A 24,494-nucleotide genomic window follows, 5' to 3' on the forward strand; every position below is an offset into this window, starting at 1 on the left:
CCATTTATTTCTTTTAAGCTATTCCTTGGTGGATTTACTGGTATGTTTAGGGTCATTGTCATGTTGCAAGGTCCACCTTGGGTTGAGCTTCAACTTTCCGACAAATGGTCTCGCATTATCCTCGAGCACCCTCTGGTACAATGAAGAATTAATAGTGGATTCGATGATGGTGAGCCCCCCCAGGCCCTGATGCAGCAAAGCTGCCCCAAGCCATAAAATTTCCACCACCATGCTTTACAGTTGGTATCAGGTTGTTGTGGTCAAATGCTGTCTTTGGTTTTCGCCAAACATGTCTTCTGGTACTGTGACCAAACAGCTCTACCTTTGACTCATCTGTCCAGAGCACATTGTTCCTGAAGTGCTGGTCTTTGCCTAGGTGTTCATTGGCAAACTTTAGTCTTGCCCTGATGTTCTTTCTGGACAGCAAAGGTTTCCTCCTGGCACACCTCCCATGTAGATCAAATTTGTGCAGCCTCTTTCTAATGGTAGACTCGTGCACTTTGACATCAACAGTGGCAAGAGCTACATGTAGGTCCCGTGATGACATTCTGGGGTTCTTAGAGACTTCTTTCAGCATCTTGCGGTCTGCTCTCGGGCTGAACTTGCTGGGGCGGCCTGGCCTGAACAAGTTGGCCGTTGTTTGGAATCTTCTCCACTTGTAGATGATCTTCCGGACAGTCGAATGATTGATTTTTGTATACTGAATCGAGGCTCGTGAAAGAGTTAAATTTATTTCACAAACAAATCAACCAGACAAACAAAATATATAAAAAGAGGGAGCGGAAGACAAGATGGGGAGAGAAGGGGAAGCACACAAACACAACATTTGAGAGCTAGTCCAGCGGCTAAGTCGAAAAATATTTCACTTTGTGGAGAAATTATGAAACTTTGCACACAGGTTGGGGACCCCAGTCGGAACATTTTTCGATTAGGACCCAACTCTGAAATGCCCCCTGGTGGCCGCCATCTTGAATTTCAATATGGCTGTCACATTTGATATATATTTGCCTATAACTTCGAAACTAAAGCAGATAGAAATACGATTTCAGTGGCTAACCCCCCATTTTCAGACTCAAGGAATCCAGTGAAATCAAAGACAATGCATATCTGGTGTCCGCCATCTTGGATTCCAAGATGGCCGCCATATTCGACATATTTTCTTATAACCCTTAATCCAAATTACATAGGACTGCAACTTCAGTGGCTAACGTCAGTTTTCATAGCACTGTCCGTCACAGGCACATAGGGATGTGCACTGGAGATTTGCTTTGTTGCATTTTCAGTTTCCTTTACAAGTTTTCTTGCACTTGCAGCTCAGGAGCTCGTAGCACGCCTTAGATGCCTCGGGTAGTACGGCCCATATCACTGTCCATATCTCGCCATCCTTCTCCCAACCCCAATCAGCTGGAGGGGGAACAACTGGGTTGGAGACCAACGACTGACCCCAGATGTGACCTGCTTGAAATGTAGCTCTCCTTGTGTGTTCCAAGAGAGCCGATGCTGTTGGAGGTATATTCTCAATCTCCCTTGACCTCTTAGAGAACAGGTATCGCCATGCAGCATCCACACCCTGAAGTTCACATGTACGGTCGTACAGCAACACAACAAATCGTTCCAGGATGTCCATGACAGTACTCGGCACCTCATCTGGTTGTGAACACAATGTCCCAAATGCTTCTGTAGCATCTGGATATGCCTGCCATGCCTGCCATGCAGACTTCTTTCCACGGTTTGCGAAGAAGGACACCGTATCGCAGCCAGTAAACGCATGGAAAAATGTCAGAGCCTTGGACTTCTCTGGTCCTATGTTAGCGACGATTTGGTGTACTGCGATGTGCCTGTACTTCTTACCAGTTCCAAAGGCAACCCAAAGTTCCTTGAGGCCAATGTTCAAGAAGTGAGCAATTGCAATCACCACTACATCAGTGTCCACAGTGCGGATCATCACTTTTGTATGTCCATGCCGAACCATGTCAATGACATGAACAAAGATCCTCGAGTCTGCTTCCTCGTGTGAGCAAGGGGCAAGAGCTGCATTGATGGCGTCTTTGGAAGAGCACACAACTTTGTCATCCACAGTGCTGTAGATGAGCTTGTCACCTGCCATTTGGTAGTTCACACATTTCTGGGCAAGAAACAGGAATAGCTCATGTTTGTTGTCGCTGTTTCGGAGAAAGCTTGGCCAGTTACCTGGAATTAGTGTTGAGGAAGTCACTCGGCGTCTTGTACCACAGCCCCTTTTCTCTCTCGTTGCGTTTTTCAAGCTGTCCGACCGATAGACATCCCAAACAATATCAATGCGACTAGCATTCCCCAGTTCCCTAACCACATATGGGATAAAGATATCTTGGGCATAATCTTCGAAGGTGGCACAGGTACCAGGCTGTAGAAAGTGGACAACAGCAGGGCCATCAAGAACTTTAGCATCAACCACCAAGGCCGTACCATCATCGGTCATCACACCATTGAGACAGTCCAGAAGCTGATGCTTGTCACCTTGTCTCATCTGACCTCCACTTGCGAGTGACGGTGGACTAGACTGGTTTTCGTGCCTGAAGAATTTATCGATATCCCCTTCTCTCTTTTGACTAGCAATGTACAACCTTGAGAACAGAGCCCTGTCATTCTTCAGCTCAGTCAACTTTCCTGCTGCCTTTGTCTTTTGCACACCAGGCTTGCTGAACACAGCCACATTGTTGCGGGAAATGGTGTCTCCAATTGACTTCGAATTGGACTTGAAACGCTCTTCCACAAATTCATCATATTTTGACTTTCCCAGCGCATTGACGTTCCTCATGGCTTTCACTACTTTTTCTGGCATGATGACTTTGGAATTGAGATTCAGCAAGTCCATACTATCTTCCATGAAAGGGTTGCCCATTTCTTCAATTGTGGCAACCAATGATCGTACATCTTCAACAAATTTCTCCTGGACGCTTTTCGTCTGTTCATGGTGGCGAGCAGGTGTCATGGATGCCCCGGCGTCGTTGAAACCATCCTCAAACTCTCCAACTAGTCTTGCTATTTCAGGTCCAGCAACCATCCATCTCCTAAGCGCTCCAGGGTTTTCCGTAAGACCAACAACTCCGCCGTCCCCCTTAACGAGTGCGTTAACCTGCTCGTGTGCTTGGTCCAACGAAATAGCCGAGAACGGTCGACGTCTTGTTTGAAGTGAATCCTCCATGCTTGAACTCACGATGGACATCCGGGCACTTATCCTGCAAATTGGACACGTCTCGCACATGAACTGGTAGCCAGCGGGCATAGTTTGTCATGTCCAATGCAAAGAACCACGGTACTAAATCTGCTTGTGATGCAATGTACATGTCAAAATCAGTCACTTGCAAGGACCTTACGAATTGGAAGATTGTCAGTTCAAAATCTAACACCGTCTGCCAAAAATGAAACTGTGGGTACTTATCGGACCTCCCGGCACACCACTCAGTGAACTCGATTGGGTCAGGTTCACCATCATGATGGTCTGTGCTTTCCGTGTGTTTAAAATCCGAATAGGCCTTTTGCTGTAACTGATACAAAGCTGTGGCAGTAACCTGATGTGCCCTGCGGGTTTTGGTCACATGGGATGCTCGAAGGAATCCTTCACAGGTTGACGCAGCATGGAGTTCACCTTCACTACTGTCACAGAACAGACACATGTCCTTTTTGCCTGCGGTACGCTTATCTGCACTCATTCTCCTAGTTTTTGTGGGAGATGCTTCAGGTTCATCGTCACAGGCTACCTTACGCTTTCTCAATCTATCTAACTTCAGTTCACAATATTCATTTTTACAAAGTTTATGCCAGCAAGCCTGATGTGCACGTAGTGTTTGCTCAATGTCAGTCCCATCATCTAGATTAGTGAAATCAATTTTCAATGGGTTGTAGCCAGCATCCTTAGCGTTATTTCGTTCTTGGGCGAGTGTCCGGTATCCCATTCCTTTCGTAAGCCGCTTTCCCCTGTCAGGTACAACAAGGGGGTCCTGGGTTTTCCTCAATTGGCAAAGGACACAGATGCTCCAGTTGAAGTCAGGTATTCCTCCTGCCTTTGATGAGCTGTCTGTTGATGCTGAAGGAACGATCTTGAATGACCTGGACATGGTTTATGGTTTTCCACCTGTAAAAGAAAACATGCGTTAATACAATAATGATAACGAACTTTGATGTCTGCAAAGAACTTTCTTGCATAAAAAAGGAAATCTTCTGTCTTAACCTAAACTAATGCAAACAGATGGCAGCACTGAAATAATATGGGGTGCTTAGTAAAATCATATGGGGTGCTAACTGATCACCTGTTCACCCAAATTGTCATGGGGGGGGGGGGGGGGGTTAGCCACTGCAATCGTATTTCTATCTGCTTTAGTTTCGAAGTTATAGGCAAATATATATCAAATCTGGCGGCCATTCTGAAATTCAAGATGGCGGCCACCAGGGGACGTTTCAGAGTTGGGTCCTAATCGAAAAATGTTCCTACTGGGGTCCTCCACCTGTCTGCAAAGTTTCATAATTTCTCCACAAAGTGAAATATTTTTCGACTTAGCCGCTGGACTATTTAGGCTATGTGGATTGCATATCAAAACTGCAGTCTTTTATGATCAAGTGCACAGCATGATTCATGATTATCTGATGCACATGCACAACAGCATGTGGGAAGTTCAGTTTAATGGCACTCGATTTGTACGTTTGACATGATTGCTGGCTTGCTGACCAGATGCATTCCTTGAGCTTGAACTATTAGATAGCATCACTGACACTTTGATTGAATGCAGGTGTGATTGTGAACTGTTCGAACTGCAGTGGTAACCAATCATGTCTATATATATATATACATACAATGCCGATAGAAAGTCTACTTTCTATCTACTCTACGATACGAAAGTCTACGATAGAAAGTCTACGATAGATAGAAAGCCGATAGAAAGACTGCCCTTTCAAAATTTTCACATTTTGTTGCCTTAGGGCCTGGAATTGAATTGTATTAAATCAGACTTTTTCCACCTTTACTTACACATTGTAACCCATAACTTCCAAGTGAAAAACATGTTGTACAAATTTCAGAAAATTAATGAATAATACAAAACTAGATTATCTTGGTTGGATAAATGTCCACCCCCTTATAATAGCAATTGTAAACTAGAACTGCCACTTTAAAACTGCTGGCAGTGATGACCGGTTTACTCGCACCCACTTTTGATACAACCCCACATTTGATACAACCCCACTTTTCATACAACCCCACTTTTGATACAACCCCACTTTTGATACAACCCCACAACACAACACAACACTCCCCCACCCCCCACAACACAACACAACACAACACAACACAACACTCCCCCACACCCCACAACACAACACAACACAACACTCCCCCATCCCCCACCCCCCACAACACAACACAACACAACACAACACAACACAACACTCCCCCACCCCCCACAATACAACACAAAACACTCCCCCCCCCCACCCCTAACACCCACAAACACACACATCCACACATCCACACACACGCACATCCACACATCCACACATCCACTCACACACACACATACACACATCCCCCCACCCCCAACACACACACATACACACACACGCACACCCCTCCACACATATACACACACACACACACACACACACACACACACATATCCAACCCCCCCTCCTCCACATGCACACCCCAACCCCTTCCCACACACACACATATCCACCCCCCCCCACACCCACACACACATCCACACACACACACATCCCCCCACACACATCCCCACACACACACCCACACCCACACCCACATCCCCCCTTCACACACACACACACACACACACACACACCTGCCCCCCCTCCATACACACACCCCAACCCCCCCCCCCCACACACACACATATCCACCCCCCCCCCACCCACACACACAGACAGTCAGACAGACATCCACACACATGCACATCCGCACATCCACACACACAAACATTCCCCCTCCCCCCCACACACACACACACACATCCCCACACACACACACATTCCCCCTACCCCCCACCCACATACACACATACACACACACAAACACATGCACACATCCCCCCACCCCCACCCCTAACACACACACACACACACACACACACCCACACACATCCCCCCACCCCTAACACACACACACAAACACATGCACACATCCCCCCACCCCCAACACACACACACACACACACACACACATCCCCCCACCCCTAACACACACACAACCACACTCACACATCCCCCCCCAACCCTAACACACATGCACACACACAAACACCCCCACACCCCTCCCCCCACACGAACACTCCTCCACACAGACACATATCCACCTGCCCCCCCACACCCACCCACACACACATCCACACACATGCACATCCACACATCCACACACAAACACACGCACACATCTCCCCACCCCACCCCCAACACACACATGCACACCCCTCCACACACACACACACCCCTCCACACATACACACACACACACACACCCCACCTCCACACATACACACACACACACCTGCCCCCCCCCATATGCACCCCCCCCCCACATATCCCCCTCCCACCCACACACACAAACACCCCCACACCCCTCCCCCCACACGAACACTCCTCCACACAGACACATATCCACCTGCCCCCCCCACACCCACCCACACACACATCCACACACACGCACATCCACACATCCACACACAAACACACGCACACATCTCCCCACCCCACCCCCAACACACACACGCACACCCCTCCACACACACACACACCCCTCCACACATACACACACACACACACACACCCCACCTCCACACATACACACACACACACCTGCCCCCCCATACACACCCCCCCCCCCCCCCCCCACATATCCCCCCCCCCCCCCCCCCCACCCACACACACACACACAGACATCCACACACACAGACATCCACACACACAGACATCCACACACACACACATCCACACACACACACACACACACACACACATACACACACCCACACACAAACACCCCCACACCCCTCCCCCCACATGCACACCCCTCCACACAAACACACACACATCCCCCCACCCCATCCATTTTTTAAAATATTTTCGTTTAATTAACGATATCTGCCACCCGTGGAAGAACGTCATGCCGTGGCATGACGTCATCCGTGGCCTGTGCCGTATGTCAGCGGAAGAACGAAGTATCCCGTCGATTGAACTTGATCAAATTTTTCATGATTGTCACCAAATTTGTTGTGGTATTTTGTTAACTCATCCAAGGCAATACGACAATCGAAATCCGATTTCAAATCGGAGCAAAATGGACGCCGCAAGGTCTGCCTGCACACATGGATATTTTACCTGAGGAAGAATTCACTTTGGAAATGCGATCCATTTAAACGGTTAGATTTTGAATAACTTCGTCATTTTTCATCGGATTTCCACCAAATAAAGGTCACCATTGCTTGCAGATACCTCTCTTTCTCCTTAAAATTGAAGACAGGATGAACTTCAGAGCGAGAAATAAGCCGAGGCGGCGGAGAGTTTTACAATGTTATTTTCCAATGTAAATGACAATATTGTGTAGTTTTACGAAAATTCATCACAATTTTCCCAGATTTGTTGCATTCGAATGTTAACACCCTCTAGCGACTGCTAAATCCGAAGACAATTTAATTTCGAGCTCCCCTTAGCTCGTGAGGTGGTTATGTCACATGGCCTGGTCAAAAAAAGGGTTGTGGTTGTTCTTCTTCAGGCAATAACAACTTCTAGCTTCCAGACCGTACATCCAATCATCTTGAAATTTTGCACACTTGTTACTCTTCATGACTTCTACTATAGTATCTTGGTTGGATAAATGTCCACCCCCTTATAATAGCAATTGTAAACTAGAACTGCCACTTTAAAACTGCTGGCAGTGATGACCGGTTTACTCGCACCCACTTTTGATACAACCCCACATTTGATACAACCCCACTTTTCATACAACCCCACTTTTTTTCACATGCACACAGTTTCACATCGATCAATAAAGCGATTCAAGATATATCCATTTTAAAATAATATTTTCGTTTAATTCATGATATCTGCCAAACCACGTGACCTATCGCAAATTCTAAAATGGCATTTTAGTAGACTGACATGCTGAACAGTTCTGTGAAGTTTCTTCTCGATTGGATCAAAAATGAGGGAGGAGCTAGGTTTTAAAGGTTCATGCTTAAAAACGTCATAACTCTGAAACCATGTGACGCATGACGTCATGCTCACTGACGTTTTTGTTCATCATGGGTATGCGATTCTGCCTGCAAAGCTGGCCTCGATCTGTTCAGCCATTGCAGAGAAAAAGGGGTTTTCGTGTTTTCACGAAAAACAATATTGCGGCCGAACCACGTGACCTGCGACGTCATAATTACCATTAAAATATTCTACAGATGGAGTCCCCCCTATGGTGCAAATTTGATCTCAATCGGCCCTATTATTGCGGAGAAAATGTTTTTTAAAGGAAATTAAAACTTAAAATGGCAAGAGCACTGGGAGACATGGCCTGGAAGGACAAAATGGTGCGTTTCTTCCTCTTTCAACAATAAAGACTTATAGCTTCGAGACCGTACATCCAATCATCTTGAAATTTTGCACACTTCTTCCGCTTGATGAGAGCTACATTGCCTTAAAACTTCAAATCGATCCATGCAGTGGTTCAAGAGTTACAAGCTTTTTAAAATTTAAATTCCATTATTTATTGCGGCCAAACCATGTGACTTATCAAAACGTCTCAAGTAACGTTGAAACATCCCCCCATGCAGAACATTTGTGTGAAGTTTCCACTCGATATCTCCACAAATTATGGAGGTGATACCATTTCTAGTTTGAGCTTTAAAACGTCATAACTCTGAAACCATGTGTCGGATGAGGTCTAGCTCGTTGACTTTTTTGTTTGTCATGGGTATGCGAATATGCATGCCAAGTTTGGGCTCGATCCGTTCAGCCGTTGCGGAGAAAAAGGGGTTTTTGTGTTTTTTCATGAAAAACAAGATGGCGGCCGAACCATGTGACGTATGACTTCGAAATTTTTTGCAATCTGAGTTTTTTTTAACTAAGCATCTGGGGAAAAAATCCCATTTTCGGGGGAGAAAATTTTTGTTTGACGAATTCTAACCTCTTAATGTTAGCATTTTTAATTAACTCGATACACATGTCTTTTGTTCCCATTGAAGAGTTCTTTAGAATGAGCCATTCCACAAATTTTTCCATTGAGCCGTTGCGGAGATACAGAGGGGAAAAGTTGAATTTGTTTTACAAGATGGCGCCCATACCACGTCACCTATGACGTCATAATTAGCACTAAAAAATTCTAGGAGCTGAGTCGATCATTTGATGAAAATTTCCTGTCAATCCGAACAGCGGTTGCTGAGTACATTAATTATGAAGTTTTCGGAGGTGCAAAATAGGGCAGAAGAATAATAATAAGAAAAACTCTAGCAGTAATAATAGGTTTCCTCTCCATTTCATGGAGAGTAAACCTAATTAGCTGTGGTGTAAATAATCACCTTCAAAACACACCTGCATTAAATTGTGATGATTTTGATTATTTCAGAATAAAATCAGCTGTTCCTGTAGGTTTCCTTTGCTGGGTAGTGCATTTCACCCCAAAGACTCAACCAAGAGCACCAATGAGCTTTCAAAAGATCTCTGGGATGAAGTTGTGGAAAGGCACAAATCAGGGGATGGGTATAAAAATATTTCAAAAGCCTTGAATATCCATTGGAGCAGAGTTAAGACAATCATTAAGAAGTGGAAGGCGTATGGTACCACCAAGACCCTGCTTAGATCAGGTCGTCCTTCCACACTGGATGACCAAGCAAAGAGGAAACTGATTATAGAAGCCACCAATAGGCCAATAACAACTTTGAAAGAGCTACAGGCCTTTATGGCAAAGACTGGTCACTGTGTGCATGTGACAACAATATCCCAAGCATTCCACAAGTCTGGACTGTACAATAAGGAAGTCATTACTCAAACTTCCACCTTGAGTCCTGTTTGAGGTATGCAAAAAACCACTCCGGAGATTTTGAAGCCATGTGGCAAAAAGTTTTGTGGTCTGACGAAACCAACATGGACCTTTTTGGCCGAAATGCAAAACGTTACGTTTGGTGTAAACCCAACACATCATATCACCCAAAGAACACCATCCCTACTGTGAAGCATGGTGGTGGCAGTAACATGTTATGGGGATGTTCCTCATCAGCAAGGACTGGGGCACTTGTCAGGATAGATGGGAGAATGGATGGAGCAAAATACAGAAGAATCCTAGAGAAAATCCTGCTACCCTCTGCAAGAAAGCTGAATTTGAGACGGAAGTTCACCTTTTAGCACGACAACGACCTGAAGCACACAGCAAAAGCTACACTGGAATGGTTAAGGAACAAAAAGATAAATGTCCTTGAGTGGCCTCAACCTAAATCCAATCAAAAATCTGTGGCATGACTTGAAGATTGCTGTCCATCAACTCTCCACACACAACTTGACTGAGCTTGACACATGAAAGCCCGCTTGGAGTTTGCAAAAAAACACCTAAAGGACTCTCAGACTGTGAGAAACAAAATTCTGTGGGCTTTCATGTGTCTTTCACTGAGGAGAGGCTTCCGTCTGGCCACTCTGCCATAAAGCCCAGATCGGTGGAGTGTTGCAGTGATGGTTGTCCTTCTGGAAGTTTCTCCCATCTCCACACAGGATCTCTGGAGCTCAGCCAGTGACCATCGGGTTCTAATTCACCTCTATTACCAAGGCCCTTCTTCCCCGATTGCTCAGTTTGGCCCGGCGGCCAGCTCTAGGAAGAGTCCTGGTTGGTCCAAACTTCTTCCATTTAAGAATTATGGAGGCCACTGTGTTCTTAGGAACCATCTGTGCCTCGACACAATCCTGTCTCTGAACTCTGCAGGCAGTTCCTTCGACCTCATGGCTTGATTTTTGCTCTGATATGCATTGTCAGCTGTGAGACCTTATATAGACAGGTGTGTGCCTTTCCAAATCATGTCCAATCAATTGAATTTACCACAGGTGGACTCCAATCAAGGTGTAGAAACATCTCAAAGATGATCAAGAGAAATGGGAGGTACCTGAGCTAAATTTCAAGTGTCATAGCAAAGGGTCTGAATACTTATGTAAATGTGATATTTCCGTTTTTTCTTTTTAATAAATTTGCAAAACTTTCTAAAATCCTGTTTTCTCTTTGTCATTATGGGGTATTGAGTGGAGATTGATGAGGGAATAAATTAATTTAAACGATTTCAGCATAAGGTTGAATCATAACATAATGTGAAAAAAGTGAAGGTAGTCAGGTTCACTATGTCAATAAATTATATTTCGTTCAAAATCATGGTAGATTAGCAAACCTATACATTTTTGGAAAGGTTATAGCATAAGGAAACTAAAAATCAATGTTTACATTTGGAGAGATACTTGTATGGCGGCCATTTTTGATTTTCAAAATGGCCACTGTAAAATACATATTTTGTTCTATTTCTGCCTCTAATTACCCTAAAAACTTTTTAAAATATACTAAACTTATATTTTCAGGGACAAGGAATCCAATGGAAGTATCAAATTAGTGCTATGGGGAATGGTAAGACACGAATCAAAGGTTTTGTATTGCAAAATACTGTCTTTATATTCGCGATAAGTTGCATAATCAAATACATGTTATCATTTTGTACAGGCAGTTAATAACATCAAAATGTGTCACAATAATTCATATCACCAAACATACACAGGCAGTCAGCAAAATCATATATACACATGCAGTCAGTATAACTTCACATCTACACAGGCAGTCAATGACAAAATATACACAGGCAGTCAATGGCATCAAACATACACGATTACAGAATATGCCATTTAGAGTTCGTCATCACTGTCCTGTGTGTCGTATCCGACAATATAGTCCGCATCGTTTTCACAGTCCGTTCCACACAAGCAAAGGTCGGTCAAATTGATTGGCAAATCGAATTGGTCGAATGGTCGATCGAATCGAATTCGATGAATCGAATCGAATTGGTCGAATGGTCGAATGATCGATCGAAACGATTGGTCGAATGGTCGAATTGGTCGAATTGGTCGAATGGAATTGGTCGATTGGTCGAATTGGTCGAATCGAATTGGTCGGAATTGGCAAATGTAAACATTGATTTTCAGATTTTCCATGTAATAACGTTTCCAAAAATGTATAGGTTTGCTAATCTACCATGATTTTGAACGAAAAAAACATAGTGAACCTGACTAAGGGGTCTGAATACTTTCTGAATGCACTGTATAATCTTACCTCATATGTATCACAATATAGGTCTTGCCAGCCACGGAGCCCATCACGAGGCCCATCAACGCCTGCGCTATTATTAGCAACCTATGGTTGTTGGTCTGTTCTGGTCCTTTGCAAATGCTGAAACTCGAGCAAGGAAGCAGCACGTACCATTTTTGAAGTCTTTGGTATGACTCGACCAAGGTTGGATCCTCAGACCTTCCTGACTCAGAGCGGACGCTCGAACCATTGCACCACCAAGGCTGCTTATAATGATCACTCATCTTACCTATACTTCCTCATATTTATGTTACCTTTAGGCTTTAACCTATGGTATGTGCTGCTTCATTGCTTGATGCTGAGCATTTGAAAGGATAGAGCATGGACAAACGATGCTATGAAGGCTGTGGCAAACCAGCCTTGGCAGGAAACTGTTTGAGTGAACCAACGCTCTGTAAATAGTAGGTGCATCAAATAAATAAATAAATGGCACTATCCATCACTCTCCTCCCCCGCCTCCTCTCTCCCCAGTCACCAGGTTCAGGCCAAGGTCCGAGCCTGCTTACGTGTTCCGTTACATGCGGTCTTCACTTCTGATCCTCACTTGGACTCTGCGTACATGGCAAGTGTTTGGCCTGTTTTGTTTCTGAAAATGCGCAGACCCGTATTGGTATAATTAGAGCACGCATTGGATGGAAAGTAGGATCAAGTAAAAAAGAAAAGAAAAAGAAGGCAATGGTTCCGTTCAAATTGATTCCCAAGGATTGACACATGGACTGATAGAGCTGTAGCGACTCCGAGGAAGCACTCCAATCAATTGGTTGTGTGACGTCATTAGCTTTCATTCACCAAAGGCCACATCACCATCCTCCAGGATTGCACGCGCAGTATCACTTCACTTCTGGTCAAGACTAATAAATAAACAAGAAGACGTCATGCGGAGCACGATACTTGCAAAATCCGCCCCCCTCCCCCCAAAAGTTTTACATTGATACAGGAAATTGTCCATTTCATCAAGATTAAAATTGACGATCTTGATCAAAGCTCGGGTCAACAGGATGAAAAGTGGTGATTTTTCAGATGAAAAATGATGATTTTAGAAGTTTGACCTTTGACCTTTTGACCTCAAAAATAGTTGCTTTCCCAATTCATTGAGGCACTATACAAATGCTGTTCAATTTTCAAGTCAATCGGTTCAAAATTTACAACTTTTCAGATGAAAATTCATGATTTTGGAAGTTCGACCTTGAGTTGACCTTTGACGTTTTGACCTCAAAAATAGTATGTTTCCCAATTTAGTGACTCGATATGCAAATGCTGTTCAATTTTCAAGTCAATCGGTTCAAAATTTATGACTTTTCAGATGAAAATTGATGATTTTGAAAATTTGACCTTTGACCTTTTGACCTCAAAAATAGTTCATTTCCCAATTTAGTGACTCAATATACAAATGATGTTCAATTTTCAAGTCAATCGGATTTAAAATGGCGATTTTAGAAATTTGACCTCCAGATGACCTTTGACCTAAAAATCAATGAGCTTCTCAATTGGGACGACCTATACAACTTTGTGAAGTTTCGTGACGATTGGTTTAGAATTGTGACCTGTAGGCCGATGACAAACCGACAAACAAACAGACAAACAGACAGACAGACAGACAGACAGACAGACAGACAGAACCACAGACGCAACCGACCGATATACTTGAAAAATCTTCGATTTTGCAAGTAATAAATAAAACTCACTTTTGATTACTCTTACCAACTCGTTTTCCATCACCTCCAACTTACCGCGTATGACTGATTCGATTGACAGGAGCGGAAGGGTGTAGGGGTGGGATTGACATTAGGGGTGGGATTCATAGGCGGCTCGAAAAGGCGTTCATGAACACCTCGGCAGTGATCTTATCTCCGGCGTCAACAGGTTTTACTAGTTTCTCGTCCCTGAAAAGCTCCTGCACATCTGTTCTGCTCTTTTATACTTCGATCTCTGCCTGATCTTCATTTTAATTCCCTTGTTCTCCCCCTCTTCCTGCCTCTGACTGAAATCATTGGCATTGCGAGTCTTTTGAACCCCACCCAGTTGCTCACTTTCTTTTCCGTCTCTCTTTGCTCTTCCTTTTCCCTCTCTCTGCCCCACCTGGGCCGAATGGCACGTTTTGACCAGAACAGCACGTTTGTCGATCCCGCATACGGACCCACATGCAGCTCCATCATTTTCTCGGTTGGCGTGGCGGGAAATCTGATTGCTCTGTGGTTGCTCCTGTCCACCCACAAGACCAACAAATGTTCCCCCTTCTACGCGCTGGTCCTCGGTCTCACGGTCACCGACCTCCTGGGATCGTGTCTCACGGGCCCGGTGGCTCTGACCGCGTATGCGTACAACTCCACGGTTGTTAGTTTCGGTGGTGCGGGTCTCTGCAGGTACCTGTCTTTCATGCTCCTCTTCTTTGGACTCGCCACACTTGCCATTCTTTGCGCCATGGCGCTGGAGCGCTACCTGTCCATCTGCCATCCGTACCGCTACGAGAGCGTGTCCAGGCGCGTGTCCACGTGCGCCGTCATCGCTTCCATCTACCTGGTTTCGCTCGCCGTGTGCACGTTGCCCCTAGGAGGGTTCGGCACCGTGCGCATGTACGAACCGGGCACGTGGTGCTACATGGACATGAAGGCGCACGATGCGCTCGACACCGTGTACCCGGTGGCGTACGCGGCCATCTCGGCGGTGTTTTGCCTCACCATAATCTTCTGCAACCTGTCTGTCATGGTCTCCCTGCTGCGGATGCTTCGCCGGAGACGCACCCGGAGCCTATTCCGGGCACGCAGGAGCTGCGACTCGTGGTCCGGCACTCAGCGCAGCGGGCACGTTTCACACGAAGAGGAGTTAAACACCATAGCCGTACTGGCGTGCATAACGCTGCTCTCTCTAACCTGCACTATTCCGCTCACGGTGAGTGCACTCTTGATCCAATGGAAGCAAATGTCCCAACTTTTGCATATCTCTGCTATCTGTGCTCATCTGTAATGTCTTTACATGGAGTTTCGAAAAAAAGGTTCCACAAACCTCCCCGAACGTCCGTAAAATGATAATAAAGCTTAAGATATGTATATAACTATAACGGCACACAGTGGAGCGCACACCTCCACCAAGCTGAACAGTTTCCGTTTTGTATCGCACTGATTTTTTTTTTTTTTTTTAAATAGGCTGGATCTGGATCTGGATCTGAACCAAAATGCAATCAGCGTGTTCTTGTCACCTACCCAACTCATCTGCCTAGTTTTGTCATTACTCGTCCACAACATTTTGCACATAAGGGGTGTTGCAAAACATTTTACCTTTTTTTCCCCCGAGGCATGCTTCCTTTGATGCACGTTTGATGCACAACCGTAACGGGTTCTCGGGAAAAACAAAAGGTAAAATGTTTTGCAACACCCCTTATCGTACCATCTATCGTTTTTGTCCCTCTCTCAATATGAATAATCACTTTCAAAATTTAAAAACTTATAATATCCGGATCCAGATCTTCACCAAAATCAAATCGATTCGTCTTTGTCGTACACCCAACCTCTCCACCAAGTTTCGTCCGAAATTGTCCATAGCCTTTTGAGATATCCTGCTCATAGACGGACAGGGGTGAAAACATAACCTCTGTCCATCTTTGGTGGCGGATTTTTTTTTTTTTTTTTTTTTTTTTGTATACTGAATCGAGGCTCGTGAAAGAGCTAAAAATGTAATAATATTTTCCACAACCTCCTGTAAGATTCAACTAAAGGTTCCTCAAACTTCCATTGTCTTGCCAAGTTGCGTTTTGGAGATTCCTTTCGCTTCTATTGGATTCAGCATGTTAATTTATTCAATTCTCTCAATCCCACTTTTATATATTGTTATTGTTTTTGTTATCATGAAGTACAGTAGTACTCTGTCATTGGGGTGGAATGGGAAATAAAATGGAAGCCCCATCAAGTGTGTACAAAATTATATGCTGCTAATCTACTATAGAGTGAAGTCTAGCCTTTAACAGCCATGCTTTTTATTAACAAAAGTTTTCACAACTAACTAGAGTTCATAGAACATGATACCCCAGAGTGTTGAGGTGTATACTTCAATTTCAATAAAAACGATGATTTTAAAGATCTTTTTTTTTAAAACTGGAAGTTTAGCGCTACTGAAGCAGTGACCTTATACACTGTAATAAGATGAGGTTGAGTCGCAGTTTAGAAGATTGAGGCTTTACAGGTTGCCATCGAAAGCCGTGTCAATTGGCATCGTACGTAGACATATTGCTGGCGGCCTCTTCTTCACCCCTATACTGCACCCTCTCACATGCCATGCCCTCTCAATAAATAGCATGGTTCTTGGAAGTATTATGAAGGCGATTTCTATTGTACAGTGTTCAAGTATCTTCACTATAATTCATGGACCGGTGTGTGTTTGTGTATGTTATTGGTTTTTATCTCCATATGCGGCCGGTTTCAGAAAGTGGAACAGTGCCATCCCAGGTCTCAAAGTATCCACGTTTGTGTGTATGTATGTATGTATGTATGTATGTATGTATGTATGTATGTATGTCCAACGTGGAAGTTGGTGGTGGCTGCTATGTATCTCCACATGTGTGTGGGTTTCAGGAGATGGAACGGAGACTTGTAAGGTCACAAAATATCCACCTCCATTCCACTCCTGATACCAATTGTTACTTGCACGGGTCTCAGGGTTCACCATGATGGGGACTTCTCGGACTCTCCCCGACCTACGGCCCTGCAGGCCAAAGCGCCGCAAAAAAACTTCCTGGTTATCCATTTGCACACACTCGGTCAAGCCATTGGATAGAACGAGATAATAACAGGCAGGATGGAAAACCATTTACCAGATAAGACGGACGTATTTACAAGGCACATTCATCAATCATGAAGCATGTGCACTGTGCAGTGCCTTCAGAAAGTATTGAAACCCCTTGACTTTTTCAAATTTTGTTATCTTTACAGTCTGAAATCACAAAGAATAAAATTGAGATTTTTTTTGTTAGTCACTGATCTACATACACAATACCCCGTAATATCAACGTGGAATATATGTATATATTTTAATTTTTACAAAATAATTAAATATGAAGTACAGAGATATCTAATTTACATAATTATTCAACCCTCTGAATTAATACTGTTGTGGATATGGGATTTGCATCCATCCATATCCGCTTGTAAATATTCCCCTGTTTCCTCAATACTTCCCAACTATCCCCAATCCCCCATTCCCTAGTCCCATTTTCTGTAAACAACACTCTGTAGACCCGACCTCCCCCTATTTCCCCCATTAAATGTCGTGCCCAGGTTCACCGCATCTCATGTAAGACAACTATAGGACATCTTGCTATTTATTCTTAGTCTATGTCAGTTAAGGACTCGTTTCCATTAATTCTGACCCTTCGTTGCACCAGAATGTGATTGTATGGCACCGTTAGGAAGTTTAGGACCTCCCAATACCTCCCCGCAGCTCTTCCTCACAGTTCAACAACAACAACAACAACAACAACGAGCGCAGGAAGTGCGCGTCCTCACTTCGGCTTGGTTGGTAGGGGGTGTTGGGAGGGCACCAGGCCTTCCCAACGAGCCACCATCAAACATGTGCTCGACGGGGTTACCAAATAGGGGCTCCCTGTCAGCTCCTCGTCAAGGGCGGAGCCCGGTAACCCCCGCACCCAATGGAAGCGGCGGACCGGCCCCAGTGGGGCGGAACCAACCAGCCGAGGGCGTGTCACTCCCCGCTGAGCATGCGCAGTGAGGGGGAGGTGACGTCAGATGCGCGCTGAGCTTGGAGAAAGAAAGACGTCCCCTCCGAGCGCTGTGACACCTCCCCGCATCTTCTGGACCATGCTTTATCCTGTCCCCGAGCCAAGGTGCACCTTGTGCTATCGACCTACCTGTCCCTTCCTGCCATCAATCCCTGTGTAAGTCTGCCTTGTTCCGTTTGTCTGTGGTCTGTCTGGGATAAGATAAGACGGTAATTAAGTGCCCATCTCTTCTGTGTCTTTACCTCACTGCCTTGTAATCTACCCCTTTTCTCCACCACTGTAATTATACCCTCCTCCGGAGGTCTTGAGAACTGTACCCCTTGCGTCGTTTCCTCTTTCCCAGTCGTCGTGTCCTTTCTATCATTGATTTGGCATAGCGCGATTTGGCCAACGTCTGGGTGAATCGGGTGAGTTGGGGAAGAATCGGGGGAACTGTTAGGTCGCGGCAATACCACCGCTCGGTAAATAACATCTAATCCGCGGACTGTAACAATACTTTTATAAGCGCCTTTGGCAGTGATTACAGCTTCGAGTCTTATTGGATATGTCTGTATCAGCTTTGCACATCTGGATTTGGGGAGTTTCTCCCATTCTTCCTTGCAGATTTGCTCAATTCTCTCAAGTTGGATGGGGTGCGTCTGTGAACAGCAATCTTCAAGTCTTTCCACAAATTCTCAATACGACTTAGGTTTTGGCTTTAGCTAGGCCACTCAAGGACTTTCACATTCTTGTTCTGAAGTCATTCCAGTGTTGCTTTGGCTGTATGCTTGGGGACATTGTCCTGTTGGAATGTAAATCTTCGCCGCAGTCTAAGGTCTTTTGCACTCTGAAGCAGATTCTTCTCAAGGATTTGCCTGTAATTGGCTCCATTCATTGTTCTCTCTGTCCTTTCAAGTCTCCCAATCGCTGCTGCTGAAAAGCATCCCAAAAGCATGATGCTGCCACCGCCATGCTTCATGCAAGGGATGGTGTTTCATGGGTGATGAGCTGTGCTCAGTTTCCATCTGATGCAGTGCTTTACTTTCAGGCCGGGTAATTCAATTTTTATCTCATCAGACCACAGAATATTTTGCCTCTTGCTCTGAGTCTTTCACTTGCCTTTTTGCAAACTCCAGGAGTGCTGTCATGTGCATTTTTTTTCTCAGGAGTGGTTTCCATCTGGCCACTCTCCCATAAGCCTACATTTTTGAAGTAATGCAGAGACTGTTATCTTTCTGGCAGGTTCTCCGATCTTAGCCAAGGAACTCTGTAGTTCTGTCAGAGTGGTCATTGTGTTCTTGGTCACTTCCCTGACCCAGGTCCTTCTTGCCCGATTGCTCAGTTTGGTCGGATGGCCAGCTCTAGGAAGAGTTTGAGTAGTTCCATATTCTTTCCATTTCCTAATGATGGAGCTCACTGTGCTCTTGGGAACTTTCAACACTCTAGAAATTGTTTTATACCCTTCCCCAGATCCATGCCTCCTCACAATTATATCTCTGAGATCTATGGACAGTTCCTTGGACTTCATGGTAGAGTTTATTTCTGCTCTGACATGCACTGTCAACTTTGGGACCTCGTATAGAAAGGTGTGTTTCTTTATAAATCGTATCCAATCAATTGAATTGGTTACAGGTGGACTCCAAGTTGTAGAGACATCTCAAGGATGATCAAAGGAAATTGGATGCACCTGAGTGTCGTAGGAAAGGGAATGAATACTTATTGACTTAAGACATTTCAGGTTTTCTTTAATTATTTTGAAAATAATTCTAGAAAAAAGATTCTACTGATATTATGGGGTATTATGTGTATATCAGTGACAAAAATCTCAATCCATTTTAAATTCTGTAACACAATAAATGCTGGTTACACAAAGATGTGGGTAAAGGCTGGAACACAAAAAATGTGAAATAAGTCAAGGGGTATGAATACTTTCTGAAGGCACTGTTTGTAGAGGCGCAACAATCTTTAATAAACAAACGCACAGACGTTTGTGTGTGTTTGTTGAGCTACACCTCCAGTTCTGGGGCAATTGCGTCCATGCTTGCTGTAATTTACGGACCAGTGTGTGTTTGTTTGTGTCTTTGTGTTTGTTTGTTTGTGTGTGTGTGTGTTTGTTGTGCTACTCCTCTTTCAGTTCTGTGCAGTTTCGAACCAGACTTGCTACTTATGATTAGCATGACCCCAATTATTGCATAGGGGTGTTTATATCTTTGCCAGTGGCTTTTGGGGGGAGAGGGGGCTACAGTGAGGGTAGGGGTCACCATGTAAATTCTCTATGTAAATTTTTACTGTGTTGCCCCGCTCCAGGTGGGAGAGGGTATTACAAGTCCCCACCCTTTACATCACAGTAATTCCTGTCCCCATGTTTTTCATTGCAGTAAAGTGTTTTGAATTATGCAGTGAGGTATTTTGGAGACGTATTTGAATAAGGATAATAAGTACAGCACGAAAATCCCTTCCGGGTCGGGTACTCCTGGTATAATTCAATTTAAGTAAAGATTTAAATAGGTTTAGAGGTGTATAAATTAATTGCTTTTCAATTTATCCAGTGTGGTTTTTTACATCACCCTATCTAACACGTCACATTAGCTATTCATACCTGTTGTTTGTATGCGTTATAATGTCCTTAAAAGCAATAGTTTTCCTGTTTGTAATTATTTTCAATGTTGTGTGACTGCCAGGCAGGTAGAGTAAAAAATATCTCACTGCTCTCCGCGCATGTGGAATCGGGACTAATTCAGAGCTAAAGTACTGTTAAAATACAAACTTGTCTTCCAATTCATGTTCCGATTCGTGTTCAAAATATAACATTCGATTTAAATAAGTTGTTCCTTAAAATACAAGAAAATAAACACGACATAAAAACAATAACCTAAGCTTTTCATGCTGTACCCCTCAAGGCAATTCACAGCAAAATACCAGAAAAGGTGAGATGTCGTGCATTAACATGCATGTTTTTGTAAAACACCGATTGGTTCATCAGTCATGAAGTAATCAGTTTGGTCGGAAAATACCAACGGAAACTGTTCAGCCTGGCCATTCCAGTTGAAAAGAGCATTTTAAATTCACCTTTCCAAATAGCGTACTCAAGCAAATCACGCATTACCTCTCCCTTACGTAAATATGTGATCATGTGACCCTTTTATAGGGAATGTTACTATTTATTACACGTACACAAGGGAGGGGAGGGAGGAAATTGGAAATGACACCATTAAGAAAAGGAACAGAAGGGAAGAGGATAGTGTTGTGTCCTGTTATTACATTGATTATGTAAATGCTCATGTGATCTAGGAAATAAGAGGCGGAGAAAGCATCGTGGATAGAGGGAAATGGCGGATTGATTAAAGGCTGTTATCTCACTCCTGTTGTCTAGATCATTCGCTATGTAAGCGACACAGCAGATAGAAATTGAACTGTTGCTTTATTGTGTGCATATAGGTATGGAGTAACTTGAGGAAAGGAGAAAATGGAGGATGTAGAAGAAGGAAAGATGAGTGGAGTTTGGGAGAGAAGGGAAGGAAGATTGGGAGGATATAGGAGTATGGGGATAGAATAGAATGGAAGGAGCAGGGAAAGGAGAGTATGTAAAGAAAAATTGTTTCATGTTGAATTACAAAATAAATAGATGACTCCGAAGGTGAAGGACAGCACAGTAGCAGAATGTCCGAGTGGAGACAGAAGGGACGGGAATGTTGGATGGGATCTTGAGGGAACTAGGGAAGGGGCTTGTAAGAGATATATCATTGAGCGGGTGGGGGTCGGGGGAATTCCCATGTAAACGACCTTCAAAATAATTTACTGGATGCTGATGGCATTGGCATCCATATTGGGGAAAAATAGAGTTAAACAAGTCAGAAGAACATTAGAAAAAATGAAAAAACATGTCGGGTTGGACTTGCCAAAAAACAAGCGAACGTGGTAGGAAGGAATGCCAAGGTAGGAATGACATCACAATACAACACCACAATCCTTTTCCGGATTACCATTATGACATATTTAGACATTTTTCCATCTCTATCCGTCTATAGCAAAATACACTTACACCAACCCACACCAATATATCGTGAGATTCCTAACGTCCACCAATGACCAGTGCTGGCAGGGAGACAGGCGGCTTAACGTCCTATTGAGGGACTACGGTACACACATTGATGACTAGCCATGCCTGCGAAATACCAAGATGCCACTTCACAGGTGTGTTGAGATTCTACCCAGGTTAGACAGCTCAGAAGCGAGTGAGTGTTTGTCACGGTACATCATTAAAACGGTCTCTCGCAATACTAACGGACGTCAGCATGGCAAAGAGAATTGCAAGAACAGAGAAAAATCTACAATTACCTCCATCATAGATATCTTACAATTGTTACTATTGCCACCAATGGCAAAAATGTCGCAAGATAACCTGATGGCATTCTGTAAAAAGATTGTCGTTTTGTGTTGTTGGCATCATTCCTATCTTGTTTAATATTCCTAGTCATTCCATTCTTCCATCTTTGGTAGTTGTTTTGTGATTCCATCCCAACATGTTTTTTTCATTAAAAAAAAGTTTTTTCAGATTTGTTATTAAAATATAATTAATTGGGTCTGCTTGATCCTTAGTTCTAAGAAGACTTAATTGAATGCAACTTGTTGAAGTTTTTATTATAATTTTTTCCCTTTTTTCTTTTTTTCAACTTCCACATAATCAGCAAAAAAATTCCCCGCTCAACTCGCACATAATCAACAAAGTATGATAAAGTTAAACAAAGAAAAAGAATAAATCGCTTCATTTTGTTTTTTCACATGAAAAGCATCAAATACTCACAATGAAGCAATTTCCCAAGAGCTATTAGTATATAAACTTTGGAATCACATTTCCAGACATTATGCAAATAGACAATGTTCTACTCTTCGCACGGCACATTCAAGCCAAAATAAACAAATTCACTTTCAAACGTAGCTTTGTCGTACTTTGTAAACGTAATGTTATTTAAAAGGACGACCAAGTTGCCGAAACGGCGTAGGGATGCAGGCAGCAAAAATACATATGGCGTCTTGTGTCATATAGCCGGCAAGGCGGGAGCAACAATTCCCGTTTATTGCACATATGATGCAATTTAAATGGTCTAATGGTGACGAGGTGCTCCATTTGAAACTTTGTTTGATATGTGTCGTGTTTTGATGCCTTTTCACTTGTAATTAGAAAATTAATTTGAAAGTTCCGTAAAAAGTGTTCCCCTCCTCTCCTCTCTTCCCTCCAAAGTTCCCCTCCTCTCTCAACTGTTCTTTTTGTCCTGATGTGTTCAGTGTCGTAATATGAGTGAGCTCTTACACGAGCTTCGACTTTGTATACAAAAAAGAAAAAAAGAAAAAAAAAAGCCAATGACAAATTGCAAATTAATAGAAGGATTCGTTTGTTTTTCTCCCTCCCTGTTCTCCTCGTTTTTGCATTTCTCTTTGCCGTGATGACGTCACAAGTTGTGCGCCGTTTGTATTGCGAGAGACCGTTTTAATGATTTAACCTAATGCACACTAATCCGCCTCTGAGCTGTCGAATCTCGACCCACCTATAAACTGTCATCTTGGTATTTTGCAGGCATAGGCGAGTCGTCAATGTGTTTGCCGTCGTCCCTCCAAAGGACGTTAAGCCGAAGGTCTCTGTACCAGCACTGGTCATTGGTGGACGTTAGCGATCCCAGGATATCTTTCGCACAGAAGGGGTGAGTTATTGCCGGGACCCTGGCCATGTTGCATTCCTGCGCATAAATCACCTTCAGTCAAGCCTAGCCAACTGGTTCGTGAAAGACTCGCGCCAGAATCGTTCCCTGGCCGACCCCACAAGAAGGTGGGTTAATGATTGAGCCTGTTAAATAAGTACTGCAGCAGCATAGTAGTAGTAGTAAATTTCTTTACTGTTCGAATTTCAGCAGATGTTTCTGAACACTTGGAAAAGAAAGACCACCAACCAGGGTGACCAGGTCCGAGGGAAAAAAATACAGGACACTCAGGAGACATGGGTCAAGCGGCTACCGTAAACCTCGTTGCTCATTGTATAGAACCCACTACAATTACCCTTTCGAACCCACTACAATTACCCTTTAGAACCCATTACAATTACCCGTTTGAAACCTTTAGAATTACCCTTTAGAGCCCTTTATAATTACCCTTTAGAACCCATTAGAATTACCCTATAGAACCCTTCAGAATTACCCTTTGGAACCCAACAGAATTACCCTTCAGAACCAAATATAATTAATCTTTAAAATCCTTCAGAGTTACCATTTAGGACCATTCAGAATTACCCTTCAAAATCGCCCTTTAGAATTACCCTTTAAAATAACCCCTTAAAATTACCCTTTAGAATCACACTTCAGAATTACCCCATAAATCACCCTTTAGAATTGCCTTTTAAAATTCCCCTTTAGAATCACCCTTTAAAATTACCATTTAGAA

General features: G+C 43.7%; 2 protein-coding genes across 4 annotated transcripts in view; one reads left to right on the top strand and one right to left on the bottom strand.

Annotated features, from left to right (window-relative positions):
• Positions 1-712: 712 nt before the first annotated feature.
• Positions 713-14,225, bottom strand: LOC144888518 (uncharacterized). Of its 3 annotated transcripts, none has more exons than XM_078766801.1 (2): positions 14,086-14,225; positions 713-4,114 (listed from the first exon to the last, which is right to left on the bottom strand). In XM_078766801.1, exon 2 carries the CDS (start codon positions 3,263-3,265, stop codon positions 1,280-1,282), a length of 1,986 nt encoding a protein of 661 aa, XP_078622927.1. In that variant the 5' UTR covers positions 3,266-4,114; positions 14,086-14,225; the 3' UTR covers positions 713-1,279. The 3 variants fall into 3 exon arrangements, with proteins under 3 accessions (XP_078622927.1, XP_078622926.1, XP_078622929.1); XM_078766800.1 differs by lacking the exon at positions 14,086-14,225 and adding an exon at positions 14,041-14,081; XM_078766803.1 differs by lacking the exon at positions 14,086-14,225 and adding an exon at positions 12,320-12,736.
• Positions 14,226-14,443: 218 nt separating this feature from the next.
• LOC137437832 (prostacyclin receptor-like) overlaps positions 14,444-24,494 on the top strand; it is a 78,734-nt gene continuing 68,683 nt past the window's right edge. Inside the window, exon 1 of the mRNA XM_068132498.2 lies at positions 14,444-15,244. Within this exon, the coding sequence (XP_067988599.2) occupies positions 14,444-15,244 (801 nt within the window). The remainder of the gene's footprint in view (positions 15,245-24,494) is intronic.

This window comes from Myxine glutinosa, chromosome 12, assembly GCF_964187855.1.
Source record: "Myxine glutinosa chromosome 12, kmMyxGlut1.1, whole genome shotgun sequence".
Classification (NCBI taxonomy): Eukaryota; Metazoa; Chordata; class Myxini; order Myxiniformes; family Myxinidae; genus Myxine; species Myxine glutinosa.